The following is a 16,242-nucleotide window of genomic DNA, read 5'->3' as shown; positions in this document are numbered from 1 at the left end:
TAAGGTAATTTGGAGGCCAATTCTGAACACAGGTACGTATGAACATTAATATCCGAAAAATGTTTATCCGGTTTTCAGGTTCCTTAGTTGTGAGACTTTTTTTTTTTTTGTTAGTGAAAAAACTTTTTTTTTATTACCAATTGAAAAACAAACGATTATTTTTTTTATTTTCTTAACATTTGACACCGTTGGTATTATACAATTTATATAAAAAGTGGAGTATCCACTTACTACAAATACTCATAATATTTGGTAAGTTGTATAATACTCGCTATAGTTGTAAGTGGATACTCTGTTTTTATATACGTGATTAATTTTTATTAATCTCTAATTAAATTTTGAAATATGTTTTATATAGAAGTTATTTAACAATTTACGAAATTTAATTGTTCATTCCCTGTTAATTAAAATACATTCTGTTGAAAAGAAAAAAAAAATATATATATATATATAGAAGAGATAAATGTGTAAAAGAATGCGATTTATGTCTTCTTTTAATGCGATGTATATAATAAAGTTCTTGCTACGTAGCGAGCCTTAACGTTAAAAAGTAAATAAACAAGAAGTAAAGAGCAGTGTTCATTATTAAAACTCAGACATGCGCATTAGGCTACAATGCTATTGTTTACAACTGCCGCAAGAGAGCGGTACGGAAGAAATCGTCTAACGCTTCTTTATTTAATCGGGTAGCAGTTTTATTTACTATGTTTAACCTAACGGCTGTTATTAACCGCTTGGTAATTCGTTGAAGTACACATATTAATCTAAACTTCAAGCTGTTTTGTATATAAGTATTTTCATATAATTTTATTTTTAAAGTCTGTATATGTAAATTAATATTTTATTTTAGGAAATCTATTGTTAATTGAATGTATTATTACGGGGACAACAAGCCTGGAATGACTGTAAGGAATATTTTGTTATTTATCTGTATTATGAAGTAATTAATATCTTTCTCTGAAATATATTTAGCGTCGTCTTAATTAAAAAATCACAATTCAGCACGGATATCAATTGTAAGAATAATTAATTAAATATTAAACGGTTATAACATGTTTACTCTAAAGTCGATTCTTCTTGCCCGTTGGTGCTATTCGATCTAACGACTATTCTTGATATTTTTATTTTTAATCGTACGATTCCAATTAATTTTGCGGTTTTATCATTTTGTAGCACTTTGTACACGACACATATTTACCTGGGGATACCTGTTCTAGCCGTACGGCAAGTAATCTTCTATTTAACTCGTACAGGTCAGGTTCAATAACAGCTTTTGCTGAGAGCTCAAACCCCCTCCCTTAAATTTACGTTGTAGAAAAGTAATCTATTTCAGTCTTGTACCGAGCAGATACCGGTTTGAATGTTAGTTAACAGGTCAAGTAAATTAAAACATTTTCTATTAAATAATACATTATGTAGATCACGTTAGGAATAAATGAGTACGCTATTGCACTAATAAAAAAAAAGTAACTGCCCCCCCTCACCAATTAACTCTATGTCTCAACAGGAACCGTGGTAAAATAATGATTAGAGCGGCATAACAAAACACACAATTATAAAATAAAGAATAGATATAGGTAAAATCCACATTAATTATTCAGAATATAAACATATCGAGTAATACTAAGTAGATAGTAATACTCCGTAAAACCCCGTTTATTTTATACGTATTTCTAGCACAAAATTGCACTAGCATTTCGGGAAAAATATTTTAAAAATTCTTACATTGTTACTGTAATTTTTTTTAAATATGCCAAAAAATTCCAAAATTAATTTTTGGAGTTGAAAATAAAATTTGCAAATTGAAATGATTAATTCAGTATAATGAAAGCTGAAACTGAGATAATAATATTTGGCACATTGAATACGTACATATGAACACACAAATAATAATATATATATATATATATATATATATATATATATATATATATATATATATTAAACTAATGAATAATTCACAACAGAAGTTTACAAAGAATCTTGTGCGTGGAAATTATTATTTGGAAATTTGTAAAAATTCCATGTCTGACCGGGACTCGAACCCAGGACCGCCGGATGAACGACCGAGACATTATCACTGCGCCTCGGAGATCGGCTCCGATTGCGTATGCGAAAAACGGTAATACTTCCAGAATTGCTTGTTTCATGATCATCCGTTTTCGTTTTTTCCGCCATAAGAATTCGCGTCTAGAAAATCTCTTGTTTTGCCTGATTTACGGCGGATATTATTTTTGGCTGCCCCATGGTGGTTCTATTTTTTGAGTATGCACCCCTGTAAGTGACCGATGAAATTCTGCGCGGTAGTACACAGTTTGTGAACATAATTTCTTTCAAGATACGTATACCGTTGTATGCGCTCACCGATCAGAAATTATTACTGAACCCGGTGCAGTGTGCTTTATTACAGTGCATTCGGAAAGTTTTTGTACACTGGAATTTTGAAAGTGTAACGCCGACACAGTCTTAATTATTACTTTGTAGTTTTATTTCATTATTTTATTGAATCGGATATTACAATAACCGGAATAGTTTATAAATGGTAAAAATGTCCTCCTCCAACAATGTAGACGTTTCAGTTTGTTTCAAACACTTTAACCGGTTGATGTAATGAAATGTTGTTAGATGAAGGTTTTCTAAACAAGATAATTTTCAGCGATGAAGCTACTTTCCGTATTAGCGGCAAAGTAAACCGTCATAACGTGCGAGTTTGGGGAACTGAAAACCCACACGCTTATGTGGAACGCATTCGGAATTCTCCGAAAGTAAACGTTTTTGTGCGATCTCTCGTGAGACAGTGTACCGGCCGTTCTTTTTCATGGAAACGACAGTAACCGGCACGATATACCTGGATATATTACAATTATGGCTTACGCCTCGGCTACTCAACGACTTCAATTTCCAGCAAGATGGTTGTCCTGCCCGTTTTCATAACGAGGTTCGACAGTACCTTAACACAACATTACCTTGCTGCTGGGTAGGACGTGCGTCTGAAGAAGACCAACACATTACGCTGTGGCCACCAAGATCACCACACCTCACGCCATGTGATTTCTTTCTCTGGAGTTACGTGAAAGATAAGGCGTTTATCCCACCGATATCGCTGAGCTAAAGGATCGCGTAATCGATGCGATCAACTCTATCGAAAATGACATGTTAGAACGGGTTTGGCAAGAGCTAGACTTTCGTGTTGATGTGTGCCGTGACACCAGAGGAGCACATATTGAACATTTATAGATTTTAATAAAAACTGTTTGACTCCCTGCATCACCTCGTACAACTTTTATTTTGGTAAGTAAAATAATTTTTTGTACTGAATTTTTGTAACTCCTAAGAACATTATGAAACGCTCTGTATAATAAACAATATTTTTTTAAGAAAATGGCCTGATTCATCTGTGCCTCCTGCTCCTCACGACCTGAATCGTTTATAAGTCTGGAAAATGTAGCGCTGAACCGATAAAAAAATGCTTATCTGATGGAAACCAATTTGTTATATAAACTTCCTCTAGACAACAAATGAATTTTATGTATATACCCTATTACTTTGTCCAGTCAACATGTCAACATTTCTTGAACTGATTTCTATTATTATATGTTTGTGTCTTATGTAAATGGTTTTATTATCTATAAGAAATATTCATAATATAAGAGAATTTAATAGTACATTTAGACATGATTTTAAAAGTTAATTGTTATTATTACAGTTTTTACTATGAGTTCTAAAATAAGTAGTATTAAAAAAAACGTTTTTTTACAGTTTCAGATTTTACGCAAGAGTTAAGTCAGATGTATGAACAGCATGCGGAAGAGCTTCAATTATTAGTTACAAATTTTAGAAAGAAAAATGCAGAGCTTCGTAAAGAAAGGTAAATTTTACATTCTCAATAATAAATAGTATTTTCTTTTATTCTAATTTTTAGCATATTTTTTTATTTTTCATTTACCGGTGAAATACTTTTCCTGTTTTTACTGAAGACTTAATCATTTTGTTTGATATGATTATTTATTTACATCTCTAATTTGTACCAGTACGGTAACAGTACAGGTGTATTATTTTATTATTTTTTTTTAAAAAAAACATCCGGGACCATCATTAGATATTGCTTCAGAGGATAAGATGAACAACAATAGCATGTGAAAATGCCATACCTGACCAGGATTCGAACCCAGACTGAGATGATACGACTTACGCCACGGAGAGTGACGTACATTTACATTTTATTATATTTAATTCAGTACACACATGTGTTTGCATTTTCTAAAATCTATTTTTGTTCATTAACATAATAAAAACTAGTACTAGTAATTAATAAATTAATAAATGAAAAGAAGTAACCTTAACTGCAATTTTATAGAAAACAGTTATAGTATAATTGTTTTTATGCTAATATTGTAAGAAATCAGTACATTGTCACAAGATTATTTTTCACCTGAAGAACAAATAAAATGGTTCACTACAAATAATTTAACTTATGTGATTACTAATTTACTCATTAAAGTAATTTTTTAAAATACCTCTTTCGTTGAATAAAATCCAAAAAGATTCTAAAGCAATGTTAGAACTACAAGTGAACTTTAATTGTTTAGCTGTTTTTAAACTAAAATATGCTTTTGATTTGAATTGCCTAAAGCAAAAGCAATTGTTTGGCTTTTTATCTAAGTGTTCCTCAAAAATAGTCATTTTGTTGTGTTTCATACATATTGTTTGTATATCAGTATTTTTTATTATTATTTACACTACCGACTAGAATTATCTTTACCTACCACCTGCATTGACAATATTTTTACAAATTTACTTAAACATAATTTTTAATTCTTTATTCAGATTGTAGTCTTTCAGATCACAACTGTCAAATTGCAATAGCATTATTCATTAATGAGACGGCAATTACTTTTATTCTTTTAAAAGGGTAATCGATAAAGGTTACATTAAAAATGTGAGAATCTGATTGTAAGAAAAATTGAGAAAGTAATACGAAAATTAGCTTTGATAAAAAAGTTTAACAAATTTCTTATTGTTTTTTTTTTCAGAAGAACTTTATAGCTTTTCCTTTAATACAAAACAAAGAAACGGTTTAAATAAAAAGAAGCTATTCATAATACTAAAAGATTATATTATGATAATTTTATTCAAACAATTAATCTAAATCTACGTAGGGAGTTATTAAAAGCGAAAGAGGATTTAAGAATAAAACAGGTCAGATAACTTCACCACAAAAGGACTCGATTTCTGTTAATCTCATCCTCTATTCATGTAGCATAGCAATTTAATAAACTATCGTTAAGTATTTCAAATAACAGTAACATCGATCCATTTCAAATAAAGCCACTCTACATTGAATGGTTTTGTTGATGAATCAGTATTTTTATTTCTTATTGATACCCAGGAAGTTAAAATTTGTATTTTAAAGATAAATAGTAAACTTTATTCATTATAATATAGAAATGTTGAACTTCTTTTAAAACTACTGACAGCGTTTTACAAGAAGTTATAGATGCTACCATTGTCCTTAAAAATTTAATTAATGAATATATCAGCAACGGAGTATTTCCTATCCGCTTCCATTTTTAAAAAAGGTGTACCACTTAAGTTAAAGATTTTAGACCGATTTCATTATTATTTTTATTTTCTAAAGAATTTGAAAAAATTATGAAAAACAAACTTTTAACATTTCTTAAAAAGTATGATGTATTGACAAACTTTCATCATTTTTTTCTCAGGAAAAGATTGTCTAACAACAGAAGTATTTCCCAGTTTTTAGAAAATATCTTAAACATTTAAACATAAAAATTAAACACAGTTTATATCAAATACTTAAAACTTAGCAAAAAAAAATTAAAAATATTAGATCACCGATTAAAAATATCAGGATGATTTGTTTGTGAGGAATGGGAGAGCATAAAAATCTTATTCGTGTAATAAAATAATGTAATAATCAGAGATTACTTTTAATATTATTATTAATTTATATTTTATATTTTTTACAGACCGTCATGTCCGAGTTCATTATTCCATACGTGGGAAACATTACTACAAGAAGTAGAAGTAGACTCTCAAGCGCATAGTGATATAGCTTCTGTTTTTGGTAGGCAAGTTTCAAGACCATTACTAGAACGTTCCTTCCATCGTAAAGTACAAGCGAGAAAGGTTTTCGCACATAGAGAAAATTTTGAAGTTTTTATTACAAAAGCCGAAGATAAACTAGCTAAGGTAATTTGGTAAATAAATAAAATGTTAGGTTTTAAATATAATTTTTAGCATTATAATTGTTTGTATGGTGCTATATTTTAAAGAGATGCAGGCAGCCTGACACAAAATGCAACTCATTTCTGTAACTACCGTAGCCATTCTTAAAAAATAAAAATTTATACATCGCTATATAAATTTATAGGTCAAATTTTAATAGAATTTGTTCTAATTTTATGAAATGCTCCATAAAATAGTTTGAACCAGTGTGGTTGATCCAACTCTCATAGCACTTTCTCAAAAAAGATTATAAAGAAATGGATAGGTAGAAGAAAGGAAAATCAACCTACAGAGGGACTGTCCAGTTGATTGAGGATGTTTCCATCATATATTTTGCATAAGAACCACATTAAATATTTTGGTTAGTTACACAAACTATTTTTCAAAAATTTAGTTTTGAAATTTTTAAAAATAACGCTTGTACCTGTTATGCAGAATACAGGATGAAACCGATTATTTGAATTGACGTGTGCTAATTGATATCCAGATAGATCAGCTATCCAGGAGATTGGATAACCTTAAAATATTATTTCTTATACATTTGACATCACTTTTTTCTCTTTAATATCTATTTTATGCTATCTAAAATCTATCGACATCATCATCTGATGTTTCTGTTTCTTTCTTAATCTGTTTAGCCTCTGGAACCACCATTAGGTATTACTTCAGAGGATGATATGTATGAATGAAAATGAAGTGTAGTCTTGTACAGCCTCAGGTCAACCGTTCCTGAGACGTGTGGTTAATTGAAACCCAACCACCAAAGAACAAACTTACACTACTGGTGCCTCCATCCATTTCCGTCACAAGTCTTGTTTTTATCTCTTTGCAGTTTACAATCTTCACTTCATTTCCCTCATACTTCTTCTCCATCATTTCTTGAAAGAAAATAATTTTGTTTCAGTAAAAAGAGTTTTGTAATTATATATATATATTTTATTTTTTTAAATCAAAAAAAAAGTTTATTTCAATCTAAGTATTTAAAATTTAATGCATACAACTTAGAAAAAACGAGATAAAATAATTGAAGCTAGAAATAAAAATATAATTATACATTAAACATTTTTTATTAAAGCCTTTTTTGCTTATTTGCTGCAAGATCACATAATTTTTTTAAACAGTAAATCTCAACAGAATCATACTAATCCTCTGATCTGTTCCAGTTTATAAATGTAAATAAGCATTTATAAATTATCTTATGTGATAGATTCAGTAATAACAGGTTGATATTATCGTTTTGTACAGCCATTACACTCGCACCATCACAAAAATACTTGCTCCTACTTATTGCTATCATATGTGATCAGATTGCTTATTGGAAGTCAATAAGTCAGTATTATTAGTAATTTTTTTCTTCTTTTTACAGTAGAACTTGAATAATTCATCATATTTTGGCAAAAGGGGTGACAAATTAGGGAAAACGATGTTTTGGAATTCATGAAAATAACATGTAATACATTTAAATAAAACACAATTGTTAGTAATTTAACATAATAATAATATTTCCTGAAAATACTTAACTACTATTTTATTATTTATGCACTAATATAGAATACTGTATATTGATTTTTTTTTTTGTTCAACTGAAAAACATTAAAAAATATTACTATTCTAAGAACTTAAAAATATAAAAATGAATGTACATAATTTATATATGTAAAGATATGTATATATTTTTTGTTAAAATGAACGTATGTGACTGAATGTGTAGCCTAACTAATGACAATAAGAAAATGATATTTGTTTATAAATATATTAATTTTTTGCTTTTTTATTTTATATTACTTTCCTAGCATCATAGCTCTAAAGCTATGCTACAAGAAGGAAAGTAAGGTAATCAGTCAAAAATGAGGTATCGGTTTTTCATTTTGCAACATTTCATGACCCAGGAACCCCAAAAAACAAAAAAAAAAATAGAGGTTTGACTGGATAAACCGATTCTGATGAAGTTTGGCAAGATTATATGAGGTATGAGTATAGTGTATACGGAGCAATTTGTCGGTAAAAGTTTGGGGTCAATATTTCCAAGGGGTGGGGTAGATAGTTTCTTTGGGGTAAATTTTCTCAAAATTTCTCAAACATAACTCTGCTGTACATTAAGCTCAGCACATGCATGCACAGTACATTCTTATCTTATCATTGTAACAACAAAATTTGTCCCCGAATTCTCTCCTTCCCCAAAGATCAAAAAGTTACCTTATTATTTGTTTTTGTTTTCTTTTAACAAGTCTGCAATGGCTCCTTCCAATACTATTTTAATTCTTTCTGTTCTGATTTTCTCTATTTCTCCTCCAGAATTCTTTCATTCTTTTGTCCAGTACATGAACTCTTTTTTCGTTTCTGCATTCACAATAGCCTCTACGGATTTTTTCTTTCAACTTTTTCCTATCTTGACAATCTTTTATTTGCATAGTCTTCCTAAGCTTGTTTTATGTATGGGACAGAGTTTTACATTTTCAAAATTTATCAAATAGATTTTTGTTCATTCCATATGGATCCAATAAAATCATGTCCCAAAAATTTAATCGTCTCTTTTGGATTGTGGTTTCTAAATTTTCAAACGTTTTATCTCTTTTTCATATTCTTCTCTTTAATTCTCTAAATTCTTTATTTGACTTCATTCTGTATCCATCTTTCGTTTTACTTGGACCATGATTTTTCTTTAAATTTTCCTTTCAGATTTTAAAAGTGATTTTAGATTTGTTAAGGTTTGTGTGCCATACAGGATTACCGGTTTCAATACTGTACTTCCAATATTGTATTCTAGTTTCCCAATTTTGTATTTATGGGTAAATTTTTCTTCTTGTACTTATCGGTTAAAAATATTAATCTCTAAAAAATTATTTTTCTGCTTTCAAACAGCTTCGTATCCAAACTATTTGAGGTTATTATTTCACCTAGATATTTCAGTTTATCTGTGTATTTAATTATTCCAAATTTGGTTTCTATATATTATTTCTCTCTCTGTGAATCATGAGATCTCGCTGATGGTGAGGGGGCTTGAGTGCTCAGTGATACATAGTATTTGGACCAAAGTTGCAACCATATCGGAGAGGTATCTGTTGAGAGTCAAACTAAAGAATGATTCCTGAAAGAGGGCAGCAGCTCTTTCAGTAGTTGTTAAGGGTGTATGTAGGACAAGAGGACTTAAATGGCCATATCAACATCACTCAATCATCTAAGTAATGAGCAGCTGAAAGCAATGGAAAACTACAGCTGTTTTTTTTCCCAAGAAAATGTAGCTCTCTGCATTTTCATGTAATAAAGATGGAGGCGCCTTCCATGGTAAAATATTCTGGAGGTAAACTAGTTCTCCATTTGGATCTCCGGGTGGGGACTACTAAGGAAGGGGTCACCAGAAAATTAAAATATAACATTCTACAAGTCGGAGCGTGGAATGTTTGAAGTCCAAAATGGTCGGTAGGGTAGAAACTTTAAAGAGAGAAATGGATAGGTTAAAATGTGGACAGTTAGACCATAAAAGGGGATGAAAATATAATAATTGTTGGAGATTGGAATGCAAGCATTGGAAAAGGCAAGGAAGGAAATACTGTGGGTAAATATGAGCTAGGCAAAAGGAATGAAAGAGGGAACTGATTTATTGAGTTTTAAACAAAGTGTAATTCAGTAATTGCCAACACCCGGTTTAAAAATCATAATAGAAGAATATATACGTAGAAAAATCCTGCTGATACTGCAAAGTATCAGATAGATTATATCATGGTTAAACAAAGATTTAAGAAATCAACTTGTCGACTGCAAAGCATATCCAGGTGCAGACACTGATAGCAACCGTAATTTAGTGATAATGAATGTAGAATGGGGTTTAAAAACCTGAAGAAAAGGTGTCAGATGGATCGGTGGAATTTAGAGAAGCTTGAGGAAGAAGAGGTAAAGAAGATTTCTGAGGAAGACATCACAAGACATCTGAGTAAAAAAGGTAAGGTAGAAAATATAGAAGAAGAATAGGATAATGTTAAAAAGGAAATTCTTAAATCAACAGAAGCAAACTTAGGCAGAACAAAGAGAACCGGTTGAAAATCTTGGATATCAGAGGAAATATTGCAGCTGATGGATAAACGTAGAAAGTATAAGAAAGTGCTAGTGATAAAGAAGGTAAAAGGAACTATCGACAATTAAGAAATACTATACACAAGAAGTGCAAATTAGCAACAGAAGAGTAGATTAAAGAAAAGTGTTCAGAAGTAGAAAGAGAAATGATAATTGGTAAAGTAGACTGAGCATATAGGAAAGTTAAGGAGAATTTTGTGGTACATAAATTAAAATCTAATAATGTTTTAAAAACATGGTACATAGATTTATAATATGAAAGAAAAGGTTGGTAGTTGGATGGAATATGTTGAAGAGTTATACGGAGGAAATGAATGAGAAACTGATATTATAGAAGAAGAAGAGGAGGTTGAAGAGGATGAAAAGGGAAATACAATACTGAGATCTGATTTTAATAGAGCATTAAAAGATTTGAATGGCAGAAAGGCTCCTGGGATAGACAGGATAGCTGTAGAATTACTGCACAGTCCAGGTGAGGAAGTGATAGATAGATTATACAAATTGATAAATAATTGATAAATAATATTTATGAAAAAGGGAAAGTTCCAACAGACTTCAAAAAGAGTGTTATTGTCATGATACCAAAGAAATCAGGAGTAGATAAATGTGAATAATACAGAACAATTAGCCTAAATACTCATGCATCAAAAATCTTTACTGGAGTTCCATACAGAAGAATTGAGAGGAGAGTGGAAGAAGTGTTAGGAGAAGACTAATTTGGTTTCAGGAAAAGTATAGGGACAATGGAAGCAATTTAGAACTCAGATTAATAGTAGAAGGAAGATTAAAGAAAAGCTAATCAACATACATTGCATTTATAGACTTAGAAAAGGCATTTGATAATGTAGAGTGGAATAAAATGTTCAACATTTTAAAAAATGTAGGGTTCAAGTACAGAGATAGAAGAACAATTGCTAACAATTACAGAAACCAAACTGCAACAGTAATAATCAAAGAGCATAAGAAAGAAGCAGTAATAAAAAAGAGAGCCCAACAAGGATGTTCCCTATTACCATTACTTTTTAATCTTTACACATAACTAGCAGTTAATGATGTTAAAGAACAATTTAGATCCATAGTAACAGTATAAGGTGAAAAGATAACGATGCTACGATTTACTGATGATATAGTAATTCTAGCCGAGAGTAAAAAAGATATAGAAGAAACAATGAATGGCATGCATTAAGTCCTTCACAAGATCTACCGCATGAAAATAAACAAGAACAAAATGAAAGTAACGAAATGTAGTAGAAATAAACTAGATGCACCACTGAATATAAAAATAGTACAAGAAAAGACTATAGAGGTAGAAGAATTTTGTTATTTGGGAATTAGAATTACTAAAGATGGGCGAAGCAGGAGTGATATAAAAGGGCGAATAGCACAGGAGAAATGAGCTTTTAGTCAGAAATATAATTTGCTTACATCAAAAATTAATTTAAACTTCAGGAAAACATTTTTGAAAATATAGTTTCACATACTTATTAAGCTACACTCCAAACTGTAGCTTAATAAGTATGTGAAACTTGGACGATCGGAGTACCTGAGAAGATAAGATTAGAAGCTTTTGATAAGCAGTGCTATAGGAGATGGTTAAAAATCAGATGGGTGGATAAAGAGACAAATGAAGAGGTGTTGCAGCAAATTGATAGAGAAAAGCATCTGGAAAAATATAGTTAAAAGAAGAAACAGACTTATAGGCCACATTTTAAGGCTCCTGGAATAGTCACTTTGATATTGGAGGGAGAGGTAGAAGGAAAAAATTGTTCAGGTAGGCAACATTTGGAATCTGTAAAACAAATTGTTGGGGATGTAGGAGCTATACCGAAATGAAACGACTAGCACTAGATAGGGAATCTTGGAGAGCTGCATCAAACCAATCAAATGACTGAAAACAAAAAAAAAAATAAATTTTAATTTTTTGTTTAGAATTTGTCATTATTTTTGTTTTAGAAAAGGAGATTTTTAAATCAGCTTTTTCAGCAATTATTTTCAAATCCTCAGCTTGAGAAATTCTCTCGTTTCTGAATTCACCAGTAAAACAAAATCATCTGCGAAAGCTAAACAATTTACTCTCATTTTTCTTTTCCCTGATTGATTCAAAAATCAATTTTGTAAACACATCAGAATATTTTATTTTTATTTACTGCATATTTTTTATGTCTTCTTAAGCACAGTAGTAGTGCAAGCAGTCCAAAAATATACTTTAGAGGTAATATTGAGTGCAGGAAAGCCAATCAAGTTTTAAAAAAATTTTTTTTTTAATTTTTTAAAACTTTTTTTAGTTTGTTTAAACTTTAATAATAATAATAAAAATAAAATTTCATCATAATTCAACCTCGCTTCTAAAATAGAAATCTTAGGTATATTTTTATTGATTGTGCATTTTTCAGTGGAATTTTTTTAGTTTCTTCGATTTATCATATTAAATGTACACAAATCAAACAATTTTCTTAGGAGTTGATTTTAGGGGTGGAGAAGTAAAAAATATATTGATTTTTTTTTACTTTTTCATGTATCATTATTTTTCCTTGATATAAAAATAAATAACCAATGCCAGTAAAGTATAACAACTTTATTATCATCTTTTGTTTTATTTTTTGTACAAGTATGTTATTTTTTATTTATACGAGTTCTTCATTTCCTTTTCTATAGCAGCTGGAAAATTTTTGATTGTACTATTTTCATAAATTCAGATTCCTTTATCTAGTATGTTTGATAAGCATTTATTTTCCGGTATGATACATAATTTCATGGATAAAGTGTAAACTACTTCCTCTGTGGATTTTTTGATTCATAACATAAGTGAGATATCTTCGTTGTTCCAATATGATTTAAGTGTATTTTATGGAATGTTACCTTGTCTGTGAGACTATATAATGATGTGGTGTTCCTTATATTTTTGCTTTGGTTTTTTAAATTCTCCGTTCTTGACTTGGTATATAAGAAATTGTCTTTCAACTTCAATCTCTTCCCTTCTCTCTGTGATTGTTTTTTAAGAAATGTTTCAATAAACCACTCCTTTTCAGATTTTGTACATTTCCAATGTAAAAAATCTGAAAATAGTCTTTTCCAGTTTTAAATCCTTTCACTAAGTAATATTCATTTTATCTTTTTAAACTCCTGTTTTACCATCACTATTCATATTTAAATCTTTACTTTATTCTTCTGATTTTTGATCAGCATTCTCCACACATATTCATACTTCTCATCTTATTTTATTTTAGCATTTCTGTTTTCCTCACGTTTATTATTATTTTTTGCATGATAAATTAATTTATTAATTCACTATAGAAGCTTTGAAGGTTATACATAGGAATTCAGAGAAATCATTTTTTACCATGTGAAAAATTGCAATACCTGACTGGTATTCGAACCCGGAACCCCTCAGATGAAAGACAAGATGCTACCATTCCACTACAGAGAAAAGAAAATAATGGAGATCATTTTCTCTCTATACTTTTTCATTCCTTCTTTTAATACTGTAAGTATTCTTTGGAGTTCTTCAATCTCACCAGTTTGGATTGCTATATCACACATCAAATTTGTATACAAATCTTTAATTTTATCATTCTTCCAAGATTCTTATACTTTCAGTTCATTTTCTTGTAATATTAAGATTTACAAGAATATTTTCTTGTAGTAAAAGGTTATATTTTAAATAAACATTTCTATCTTTTAAACAAAATGACTATAATTTTAAAAAAACATTAACACAAATTAGAGAGGTTTTCATTTTTATTTATTTATTTACATAATATTTTACATCATAAAATATTTAAGCTGATTTATATTCTTCTCTATTTAAATACTTCCATTATTCATTTCAGAATGCTCACATGCACACACACGCACACACACACACACACACACACACACACACACACACACTGACTATTGTCAGTGTAATATATATACAGTACTAGAAAATTTACCCTGATAATTGGACATCTGTATGATTTGTATCCTATTGTAGTTAATTTTGCATTCAAATTAAGCTATTTTAATGTAATAATTTTGAAAATTGTGTAATTATTGTTACAATATTATTATTAAAAATTATTATTATTAATATAATAGTTTAATAATATTATTATTGAAAATTATATAAGAGAATGTAAAGAATTATTAATGAGCATTTCATTAACACAATTATGTGATTTATTTACTTTTTTCTGACTTATCATTAATGTTATTGCTTTTTTTTATTATTATGATAATTACTCTGAACATGAATCAATATGAATTAAAAACATTTAACATCTATAGAATAATGATGGAGCTCACAGTTTCTGCACCCTTTCCACTGATAATAATCAACTGTGTTTAACTACTAAATGGAGTATTTTGCTAATTGCAACGCATACATGTACTACGTATTTAACCCAAACAGCTCAAATGTTGAATTTTCAAATAAATATATGACTACAGGTTTTATACAGTTTGTACATGAACTGTTTAAAGACAATAAAGTGTGCATGTTTATTTTTTTATATTACCTCATTTTGTTGCTTGTTTAAATAGTGATGTTTGTGTTTGTATTTTTGTATTTCTTCCTCTCTTCAGTTTTTCTTTCTATTTCAACACACATAAAAGTTTATGTGCACACAGGCATATGTTTTTAAAGATTAAAATATTTTTTTCATTAATCCGTTATTCTTATTTTTTATGGTTTCACATGAATGAATGCTAATCTGAATCATGACAGTAAATTGAATTAAAATAAAATAAAAATTTTTATTGATTTATTAACTGAATAAAAAAGAAAAAGCATTCAATTCAATCTATTTCTTATTATTTGTTATTTATGTTTTCTTTGTGGATTTTCAAATTATATTTTGTTTTATCAAAACAAAATATACATAGCGTAGCGAGACCAGCGAGACCAGTGGGCAGTGGCCTGCCCCGGGCAATAGTAAATAAATAATAATATTTTGTAACCTGAACTAAAAAATTGCACCATTTCTTTTCATATTTTTGTCACAGCTGCAATTTGAACCAATTAAAATGAACACGGAATTTTTTATTATTTAATCTGTGATGGAACCAGGGAATCCCCTTCTTTAAGTGAGTGCGGTCATCTTGCTCGCTCTAGTACCCGGCAACATCGTCTCTACTAACCAGTTGTCTTGAAGTAATTTCCCGTGTTTTGTTTTGTACTCAGATTGTTCACGACGAATATTCATTGAGAATTAATTATTTCATATAAAGAATAGAGTTCAATATTGTCTAATAACAACTGCAACATCAGTCGCCCAATTCACATTGACTCAATTAACCTCAATTCATGATTTTCTTTAAGTGCATGTTATGGTTTGTCATTGTTAAATTATTGAAAATTGTATGTAGTCTATAAATTGATGATCTATATGTCTATTGAGCAAGAAGTATGAGATACTATAAACATTGATAGTGCAGTAAAAGACTTTGCTCTTAGAAAAAGTAGACTAATAAAGTTTTAATTAAAGACAGAAGTTTTATTTTTAATTCTATTAATTTTTCAATAAAAATTATATATCATAACAGTATCATTCTAGTTCTAATTGGAAGTTGATTTGTGTTATATATTCTATTCGCTGTTATTCGTTATGTGTTCTTAATTTATGTAACAATAACTTAATCTTGTTGACACATATCATAAATGTGTATATATCAGTAAATGGTATATGTGTTAACTTTTGTAACAGATGTGTTTGTTACATTATAAAACAAGTATACATGACTTCTCTATTTGTAGATTGTACAATACCCAATAACAGTTCTATTCTTGCCGAAAAGTTCTTTAGAATTTTGGTAAATTTTGGACCCTTTTGGATTAAAATACCTTAATAAGGGGGTGGTGAATTTGGCCTATGCCCCAGGCGGCTGAAACCCACACTATAACATTGATAGTAGTGTGAATTATTTTAATGACTATCCATT

At 29.6% G+C, this 16,242-nt stretch overlaps 1 protein-coding gene across 2 annotated transcripts in view; it reads left to right on the top strand.

Moving 5' to 3' along the window:
* Stacl (SH3 and cysteine-rich domain-containing protein) overlaps window positions 1–16,242 on the top strand; it is a 1,060,888-nt gene that overhangs the window by 792,620 nt on the left and 252,026 nt on the right. For both annotated transcript variants that reach the window (XM_075379276.1, XM_075379274.1), the window contains exons 4-5: window positions 3,760–3,868; window positions 5,991–6,213. In XM_075379276.1, the coding sequence (XP_075235391.1) occupies window positions 3,760–3,868; window positions 5,991–6,213 (332 nt within the window). The remainder of the gene's footprint in view (window positions 1–3,759; window positions 3,869–5,990; window positions 6,214–16,242) is intronic.

This window comes from Lycorma delicatula, chromosome 12, assembly GCF_047948215.1.
Source record: "Lycorma delicatula isolate Av1 chromosome 12, ASM4794821v1, whole genome shotgun sequence".
NCBI classification, from domain to species: Eukaryota; Metazoa; Arthropoda; class Insecta; order Hemiptera; family Fulgoridae; genus Lycorma; species Lycorma delicatula.
This window is presented reverse-complemented; position numbering and strand designations above follow the sequence as displayed.